A 10,052-nucleotide genomic window follows, 5' to 3' on the forward strand; every position below is an offset into this window, starting at 1 on the left:
GGGATGATAGTTTTCGCTGTAAAAACTTACTAATGGTAAATTTAAAAATTGTATAATGTATTTATAAATTTTCTTTATTTTACCATTTTTTGTTTGTTTCATAAACGTAAACAATAGGCGACAAAGTTGTGTATAGCTGTTGAGGCGGTGATCTATGTCGATGGCTTCGTTCGATAATCGTTATATCTTCGTAATATATGGTGCATTCACTCGCATTTAATCGGGTTGGAAAATAAAAATGGAACATGCTCGCACATACACATGGTTGTTTTTAATATTTTTCGACATACGACCGAGGCTAGTTTATTTATTTGTTTGATTTACTTAACTTACGTAACGTAACTTAGAAGCAGTTTACATTTGTTTAGAACATTAATTGGCAGATAAAAAATGGCATGGTGGTCCAGGTCAGTAAATAGCACTTCGACCGGGGGATCCGTTTTTTTCATTTTTGGTTAGTTTAAGGAATTTGTAGCAGTGTTGGTTCGTCGGTGTGTGTTTGTTGGTTTTTTGTTTTTTGTTTGTGTTGTGAGTGTGTGGGCGGGGGGCACACACACGATTCGTTGGTAAATTTATGGCTTTACATTTAGATTAAACTTATGCTGTGTGTGCTGTGTGGGTGTCTGTGGGGGTGCTACTACTTGGCGGTCCTACGACGAGTTCTTCATGCACACCTGGCACCTGGAGACACGCGACTGCCGGTCGCCGGCCTTGATCGTCTGCTGCTGGGGCTTGGCGAAGGGCTGTGTGGTGTCCAGGTTGAACATCCAGAAGCTGGTCATCGACTCGTAGAAGTGGCACCAGCCCTTGGCGCCGTTGCACTCGATGAAGGGTGTGGCGCGGAAGTCCTCCAAGCAGGAGCCAGGCGATTGCAGCGCCTGTCCACCGCCTCCGTTGCCCACAGCCGTGTGCTGAGAAAAGGGATTAGATTAGGGTAAGTTATAAAATGATTATGAAAAATTTTTTATTAAGCCGATGAGAAAAAATCTAGGGTTGTTAATTTTATCAATATCTAGCCACACACCAAAAATGTTTTAAAAAGGAAATCACATTTTACTTATAAAATCACACCTAGTCTATCGAAATCTCTTTAAAACGCTTGTTAAATTTATTTATTAGATAATGATACCAACAATTTTGAAAATCGGCCAATTATGAAATTTGTTATTGAGAACTGACGTTATCCAGTAGATGGCGCATGCGCATCGTGTCATAAGCAACCCTCAAGATGCTAGTTGCACGTACGCCATCTGACGGATAGTTTTCAAAAATATTTTAAAACTAAATTTGAAACTGGAAATCTCCAAACTGTAAATTGGATACCTTTAGTGGTATTATATGAATAAAAATTTGAAGAGAATCTAAAAATGCTATCGAGAGGCTGTACTCACCATGACGAAGCTGTAGCCGATCCAGAGACCCTCCCAGCCATTTGGACAGTCGGGCACCTCTATCGTCTGACTGTGCACGGCGATCACATTGGCCGGCGCCTCACAGACGACGCAACGGGAGATGTACTGCCGGATGGCCTCGTTCTCCACGGGCATCATCGGAATGGCGGCGTTGGTGGTCAGCCAGAAGGTCCTGTCGTTGCGCGAGGCGTAGTTGCAGACGTTGTTCTGACCGCAGGAGAGCACCGGCAGAGTGGAGAACCTGGGCACACAGGAGCCGGGGGATCCGAGGTCCTGGTTGTGGGCATAGTCATTGCCATCGACATACAGCAGGGAGTAGCCCGTCCAGAGCTCCGTGTGTCCGGCTGCGCACCTGGGCACCGTTTCCGATTGACTGTGTCGAGTGACGAGGATGCCGGTGAGGTAGTCCAGGGCAGCGGTGCATGGTGCTCCGGGTTCACCCTTCACACCGATCTGACCAATAATACCGTCGAAACCGCGTTCGCCCTGCTCACCACGATCTCCCTTGGCTCCGGGACGACCCACGTTTCCGGTCACACCGATCAATCCACGCTCACCCTTCTCACCACGCTCGCCCTGGATGCCGCTCAGGCCAACAGGTCCTGGGGGTCCCGTTTCACCCTTTTGTCCATTGCGTCCAGGCTGACCAGGTTCACCCTTGGGTCCCGGTGGCGGTACCATTCCCGGTTCACCCTTCTCTCCAGGCAGGCCCGGTTGTCCGTCATGTCCATCGCGTCCCTTGGGTCCGGTGAAGCCACGTTCTCCAACAGGGCCAGGAGGTCCATCGTTGCCATCCAATCCCGGGTAGCCAATGTCACCCTTGGGTCCGGTCAAACCGATCAGACCAGGAGGTCCCTGGATTCCCTGGTCACCCTTGTCTCCCTTCTGTCCCTCGAAGCCGTTCAGACCACGTTCACCCTTGTAGCCCTGGGGTCCGGTATCACCCTTCAATCCGGGGGCGCCGGGGAAGCCATCCTGTCCAGGTTGTCCGGGAGTGCCAGCCAGGCCACGCTCTCCCTTGATGCCAGCCGGTCCAATGGGTCCAGGAAGACCCACAAGTCCGGGTTCTCCGGCCAAACCGGGCAGACCACGTTCACCCACCAAGCCAGGAGCTCCAGTGAGACCTAAAGACAAGGTTAATGTTTAGAATAAGGGTATGTTCCAGATGTTTAAGGTTCATAAACTCACCTTGACGTCCGTTCCTGCCGGAGCGACCGGGCAGACCCTTCTCTCCCTTGACGGTGATTCCAGGATAGCCGGCCTCTCCTTGAGGTCCGATGTCACCCTTGGCACCGGGGAAACCATTCAAGCCATTGGCTCCAGGTGGTCCCGTCAAGCCGCGATCACCCTTAACTCCTTCGCGTCCAGTCAAACCGGTTTCTCCTTGGTCGCCACGTTCGCCCTTCTCGCCGGTGTATCCTTGCTCGCCCTGTGCTCCCTTCTCGCCGCGCTCCACCTGAACGGTGGCCGGAAGACCCGGTTGACCACGGAGACCGCGCTCACCCTTGATTCCAGGAGCTCCGATGAAGCCTTGGAGACCAGCGGGTCCAGTGGCACCCTTGAGTCCATCCAGACCAGGTAGTCCCTGGTCACCCTTGTCGCCGCGAACGCCGGGATAGCCAGCAGGACCAGGAGCACCAGCTGCTCCGGGCAGACCATCGATACCAGGAGAACCGGGAATACCGGGAGCTCCCACCGATCCCTTCTCACCAGTTTGGCCCCAAACGCCCTGCAGTCCTTGGTCACCCTTCTCGCCATTGCTTCCGTCAAGTCCATCGAGGCCATTGCGTCCCGCATCACCCTTCTCGCCCTGCGGTCCAGGACGTCCGTGCACGGGCAAACCGGGCAGACCCTTCTCACCGGGCCAACCGGGCTCTCCAGCTGGTCCTGTATCGCCACGAAGTCCGGAAATACCGGGTTCACCCTTCTGTCCCTTCTCGGAGGCATCGCCAGGCAGACCAGGAGCTCCATCCAGACCGGGGAATCCTTGGACACCCTTCTCGCCAGGCAAACCGTCCAAGCCAGGCTGTCCGGGGGCACCGGCCACGCCTTGGTCGCCCTTCACGCCCATTAAGCCAGGAGCACCTTGGGGACCGCGTCCACCCACAGGTCCATCGTTTCCAGTCAAGCCAGTAGCTCCCTTATCACCCTTGGCACCTGGGGATGGAAAGAAAATAAGTAAAGGATCAAATAAAGTGGGTAATCAAGAGTTCAAGATAATATGCTCTTCACAAAAGGAGTCCTCTAAGTTTAATCAACTTATTAACGCCTACATTTTAGAAGCAGGATAGTAATATTTTTAAACCGTGAAGATTACTTAGATGTGATATGAAGTTAATCAAAAGAATCAAAGACATATATCAGTAGTTGATATAATACAGAGAACTGCTACAGAGGTTTTTAAGAGCTTCTTATGTCCTACTTAACAGGGAGAACTATTTGTGATCTTGACAATCCTCAAATAAGCCCAACACCCTATTTGTTAGATAATATATTACAGTACTAGATGAACTTACCAGAAACACCGGGGATACCAGCGGGTCCGCGCTTTCCGGGAGCGCCAGTGACGCCAGCGAAGCCCTTGGGTCCATCGTTGCCAGGTGCGCCGCGATCTCCCTTGTTTCCGGGCATGCCGACGAGTCCAGGATTGCCGGGCTCACCCTTAGCGCCATCACGACCACGCACGCCGTCAATACCAGGAATACCAGGAGGTCCGGCGACACCAGGAGGACCCAGTGGGCCCACGTCTCCCTTCTCGCCAACAGCTCCGGGACGTCCAGCCACACCGGGCAAACCGGCATCTCCTCGATCGCCAGGATAACCCACGCTGCCTTCGGGACCAGGGAATCCTTGGACTCCAGTTAGACCACGTTCGCCCTTCTCGCCCTGCAGACCATTGAGACCGGGGGGTCCAGAGGGACCTGCCACCGAGATGCCAGGCTCTCCCCTCAGACCGGGTTCACCATTGCGTCCGGGTACGCCACGGAAGCCATCTTTGCCCGGATTACCTGGGGCACCGACCGCTCCTTGGTTGCCCTTGTCGCCGCGCGGTCCAGTCAAACCGCGTGGTCCCTCCAGGCCTGCCGGACCCTGGGGTCCAGTGTCACCCTTGAGGCCATCGTAGCCAATGTCTCCCTTGTCGCCCTTCGATCCCACAGGTCCTGGCATGCCGGTCTGGCCGGGCTCACCTTTGTTGCCCTTGGCGGGCACAATCAGTGCGTCGGCGGCACAGCTGCCGGGCTCTCCCTTCTCGCCGCTCCTGCCGAAAGTACCCTTGTCACCCTTGGGTCCGTTGAGGCCATGGAATCCGGGTTCACCCTTGATGGACACGCCGGGGATTCCTGGGTAGCCGTCTCGTCCAGCGCGTCCGGGTCTTCCATCAATGCCGGGAGCACCGGACAGACCCTTCTCTCCCTTCAAACCGAACTCTCCCTTGGGTCCAGCAGGTCCTGGTAAACCGTCAAGTCCTGGTTCTCCTTTCACTCCGGGGGCTCCATTCCAGCCAGGATTACCCTTGTCGCCCTTGATGGGCTCGATTAGGCTCAGATCCGCAATGGCCGGAAGACCGGGCGCTCCATCGGCACCGGGCACTCCCGTCTGACCATCCTCTCCCTTCTCACCAGGCAGTCCAGTTTGGCCGTTGATTCCGTCGTGTCCACGCTCTCCGGGATATCCTCGCTCTCCGGGCGGACCACGTGCGCCATCCTTGCCGGGAATTCCAGGCAGACCGATCGCACCCTTGTCGCCCTTGGCGCCTGCCCTGCAGGATGAGCACTTGCCGCCCACGTCGCCCTTGATACCCATGTCTCCCTTCTGGCCTGGAGTACCGGGACGTCCAGCATCACCCTTTTGTCCAGGAGCACCGGCAGAACCGGGAGCACCGGGACGGCCAAGCTTGGAGTCACCGGGAACACCCACGTTGCCCTTGAAGCCGCGCTCTCCCTTGCTGCCCTTCTGTCCGGGGTATCTGTGGGTAACATAGGGGCGTTATTAGAAAGAAGATCTTAATGTAGAACTAATTGGTTAAATGCTAAGTTCACTGCTTATCTCTGGCTTTTAAAATATAAATAGCACATAATATAAAAGGAATTCTCCACAACTATCAAAAGAAATCTCTTTTGGTAAACTACCCCCTTTTTAAAGATATAAAAGTAGAATCTAACTTTGTAATTTTTCCGAACTAAAGATGTGGGGTTATAAAATAACGTTTTAAAATCATTTTAGGTATCTAAAAGTATGTAGTAAATTAAGGGTAGTCACATTTTTGAATGAACTCATTATTCTTCAGACTTTCAAATATATTGTTGCATACTTTTGGACAAGAACTGTCCAAATGAACAGAGCTACTTAAAGAGCTACTTCTTAACATCATAATGAAATCTTTCCCTAAGACTTGGGTAACAATTCACAAGGACTCACCCAGGAACTCCTTCGTCTCCCTTGGCTCCAGGAATGCCAATGCCGGGCAAACCGGCCTCACCCTTCTCTCCCTCGGGTCCCGGAGGTCCTTGGTGTCCAATGGGTCCAATGGGTCCTGGTGGACCATCGAATCCTGCGTTTCCCTTATCGCCCTTCTTGCCAGCTGGTCCTTCATTGCCTGGTCGTCCGGGCAGACCGGCGCCTCCCTTCTGTCCCGTGTATCCTTGCGGACCTGGTTGTCCATCGACTCCGTTCAATCCCTGGGGTCCGGGTGCGCCAACATAGCCGCGAGGTCCTTTCGGTCCCGAGGGTCCTGGGGTTCCACGTCCGCCGCCTGGTGGTCCGGGAGGACCGAGCAAACCCTGTTTACCAGTCAATCCTGGTCGTCCAGCCTCTCCCTTCTGTCCATCATGACCGGGCAGACCATTGAGTCCGGGCTCACCGCGATCTCCCTTTTGTCCGGCAGGTCCTGGAGGTCCAAAGTTACCGGGACGACCCTGTGTGGTAATGACAAGAAGTGATGTAAAAATCAGGATGCTACGATGGTGTTTCAATACAAGCTATATAAGATATGTGTACTTACACGATCTCCTGGGTGACCGAGCAGACCCTTCTCTCCCTTCTGTCCATCGAGTCCAGTCTCACCCTCTGGTCCGGCCTCTCCCTTGCGGCCCACTGGTCCTGGCTCTCCCTTCTGTCCCTGGTCGCCACGGGGTCCCTGGACGGTGACCTCCGTGTTGCTTGGCGCCGATGTCGCGGGCTCACCCTTGGCGCCCTTCTCACCTGGGTTACCGGGCTTCATGGGTCCGTAGCAAGAGGCACCCTTCTCACCCTTCAGGCCGTGTTCACCTCGAGGTCCTTTGGCGCCATAGGGTCCGCTGTCGCCGCGTTCGCCCTTCTCGCCCGGGAATCCCTGCTCTCCGGCCAGACCAGCTGTGCCCCTCCAGCCGGGCTCACCCTTCTCGCCCTTCGCGTAGTCACCATTCTCCTTGGCCGGCTCACCCTTCTCACCCTTGCTGCCCAGCTGACCGGTGTAGCCGCGGGGTCCCTGCATTCCGGAGAGACCCTCCAGACCGGGAAAACCTTTCTCGCCATCGCATCCGTCCTTGCCATTCTGACCGGGGGCGCCGGGAGTGCCAGCAGGTCCCTGGACACCGGGCACACCAGCCTGTCCGTGAAGACCAGGCGATCCGCGCTCACCTTTGTCGCCACGCACTCCGTATGGACCGGGGTCACCCTTCTGGCCCTTGTCTCCCAGAGGTCCCTCCAAGCCGGGGTAACCCGTCTCACCCTTCAGTCCCGTGGGTCCCAGTGGGCCCGGCAGACCTCGGTTGCCCTTCTCCGCAATGCACTTGGGCACGCAGCCCGCATATCCGGCCGTACAATTCTTGGGCAGAGGCTCTCCGCGCTGCTGTCCGGCGGAGTCCACGATTTCGTAACTGGGGTCAATTGGGTTTCTTTGATCATGTCGGGTTTGGGTTCTAGCGGCATCCTGAATCGAACCGGATGTACCAGACTGCTTCCAAAATTGCTGAAGGGAAAAGGAAAATAAAAAGGGTTTAGGTGGTTTACTATCCGAATGGATATGGATGAGGTGTTCAAGATGGGGCTATCTTACAGCATCGGCACCGACTAACGCTCCTGCGATGACAGCGGCATACAGCAGCCTGCAAAGAAATCGGAGACCAGAGATCAGGAGGGTTAGGAACTGTGCTTCATATGGGCGATCTCTCTTATCAGTGTAGTTTCGTATTCTTGGAGCTATCTGCTCTCTTAAAGTGGCATCTCGCTCTTTTAGGCAATTAGTGGAAGAGAACTAGCTAAGAGAGCTCTCTCTTAAGTGTTTCGAGAGAAATCATTATGATCTTGGCAAATTGGTAATACGGATCTATAAGTCCACAGGTGGGATTTGGAGAGACTTTTAAAGAGTGTTTTTAATTTTTAATATTATAAAAATAAAGAAATTTTATTTTTCAATTTATGTCTTCTTCTACACCAATCATTTATATTTAAATTGCCTTATTACTTGTTCTTAGATAAATAATTTAATTTAAGCATATTAATATAACTAATATTAGTATAAGTTTTAGTGAAAATAAAAAATAATTTTAGATTTTAAAAAGCCTATTCTCATTAAATATTAAAATTTCTCAGTGGACTATTATAATTGAATTTACCTTTTCTGGCTAAACAAAACTAGAAATCATAACAATCCAAATATAAATATAATTTTTAAAATAATTGATTATACGGAAAGCTGTTCAAACTTTGGCCTTTTAGATTTTTTTTGAACATTTCACACTTTTAAAATTCTGGTTTTTGAATTTCTTTCTCTCTAAAATCTTGAAAGGATCCAATAATACCACATTTTTACTTACCGCTTCCAGAAGGGCAACATGATGCCCTATACACTTAAGCCTGCACAATAATTTTCTCGGTTCTCGTCGAATATTAATTTATATGTTCCCGTCGTTGGGCCTGGAAAGATGAGCCAGAAAATTGGGCACTTTAATTTCGCAGCAGTTGCAAAATAATAAATTTTAAAACTACAGAACTTGACCGGTATTCATATGTCATTTAATATTTGTGGGAAAATCATGTTGCTTTATTTTTTGTACGATTAAATGTTTTTTATATTTTTCCAATTTTTAAGGTTCGAGCTCAAAGGAACATAGCTTTTTCGCGTTACAGTTTGAGAAGCACTGGAGCTGACACGGAGCTCTCACAATTATTTGGCAAGCAATATATGGGTTTAATTTGAAATATATCTATGAAATATATTTTTTAAATTATTTGTTTAAATCAAGTTCCTTAACGGACTCCTATCCAACGGACGGATCAACGGGACATTAGACCCTACCAAGAACACACAACCACAACCGAGCAACACGATCCGAACGCACAGCACACCACTCTGCTCCACAGAACAGACTAAAGACAGACTAAAGGCAACTGGCCAGATCAGCTCCGGACCGAGCCCAGTCTACTACTTACTCAGGGAGACGGAACACGACTAATTATAGTATAAGTTCGAGCGATCCAAAAGCCAAACGCCAACGCCGATTCCAAACCCGATGGCCCGATCTTAGCTCGTCGATCGTTCGGCTGGGCACGATCTTGGCTCGGCTCTTTGGCTCACGTACACTGTCCGTGTGATTGGATGGGATGGAATCGGTTGAGATGGTTGGGATGGGGATGGGGATGATGGGTGGAAGTGGGGCTGGGTGTGGGAGGCCCCATCGCATATGGCATATAGAACGGATGGGCGACGGATCGTATGTAGCAATAGCAACACTAATCCCAGCGGCTAACATTGTCGCTGCGGAATGAATGAAACGTTGGTGATAAGTCTGAAACTAAGTCGCTGCTGTTGATATGCCGCATGCGATTTAAGTTGCTCAATAAAACAGCAGCTTCATTCCGCCGGATCACCTCCCCGGGAGCACCTTCCACAAGCTCCAGCTCCCAGCTCACAGCTCCCAGCTTAGCTGATAGCCCCCGCCCCGAGATCGGGCACATGGCTTCCGTTTTGCCGCGGCTCCTGCCTTTGGGGGACTACATATTTCGGTTCTCAGACTGTGAAGTTCCAAGGCTTCCTTATCAAGCCTTGTTTTTTTGGTGCACGATCTAATTTTAACCACATTTAAAGTTTTGTTTGTTTTTACTGTATGTAATCTGTAATGTCTTAATCTCTTTAAACTAGGAAACAAAAAAACAGAGTCCGTCATAACAAGGATAACATATCATACCATGTTCACACATATGTAGAATGTACTACCAATAATCTTTAACTTTTCGCAATTACGTTTCAAAAAATGTAACATTACCTCAGTATTTCCAAAAGTTCGGTCAGCTTAATCTATTTTTAATTAATCTAATCATCTTCTTCCATGCATGTTGACATCATGGAATTGATTTTTTCATTTCATCCATATCAATGTTATAATTAATATATTTTGTAAAATTTTATCAAATGCATTAACTATTGAATAAAGTAGGGTAGGAAATGATTTTGAAGATTCCCATATATTTATGTTAAAATTTTTCGAACAAAGATTAAGGTAGCTAAAGCAACTCTTCTTCTTCTAAAAGTATGCAACGCTTTCTTAAAATTGAAGTTTTTTTATCTTATGGTCTATAAGGATTATATTAAATTTTTTAACATATTCTTTTAAGTTCTTTAGTTCAAAAATTTTTTTAATTATTCAAATAAGTTTTTTT

The 10,052-nt window shown here is 49.9% G+C and overlaps 1 protein-coding gene across 2 annotated transcripts; it reads right to left on the reverse strand.

Annotated features, from left to right (window-relative positions):
- Positions 1 to 265: 265 nt before the first annotated feature.
- On the reverse strand, positions 266 to 8,844 carry Col4a1 (Collagen type IV alpha 1). 2 transcript variants are annotated; one of them, XM_036814571.3, is made up of 9 exons: positions 8,826 to 8,844; positions 8,210 to 8,309; positions 7,450 to 7,498; positions 6,415 to 7,362; positions 5,832 to 6,328; positions 3,929 to 5,379; positions 2,601 to 3,569; positions 1,392 to 2,536; positions 266 to 911 (listed from the first exon to the last, which is right to left on the reverse strand). In XM_036814571.3, the coding sequence occupies exons 2-9, from the start codon at positions 8,227 to 8,229 to the stop codon at positions 651 to 653; spliced, it is 5,340 nt and encodes a 1,779-aa protein (XP_036670466.2). In that variant the 5' UTR covers positions 8,230 to 8,309; positions 8,826 to 8,844; the 3' UTR covers positions 266 to 650. The 2 variants fall into 2 exon arrangements, with proteins under 2 accessions (XP_036670466.2, XP_016941710.2); XM_017086221.4 differs by having other exon boundaries at positions 8,692 to 8,831.
- Positions 8,845 to 10,052: the final 1,208 nt, after the last annotated feature.

Source organism: Drosophila suzukii, chromosome 2L (assembly GCF_043229965.1).
Source record: "Drosophila suzukii chromosome 2L, CBGP_Dsuzu_IsoJpt1.0, whole genome shotgun sequence".
In the NCBI taxonomy this organism is placed as follows: domain Eukaryota; kingdom Metazoa; phylum Arthropoda; class Insecta; order Diptera; family Drosophilidae; genus Drosophila; species Drosophila suzukii.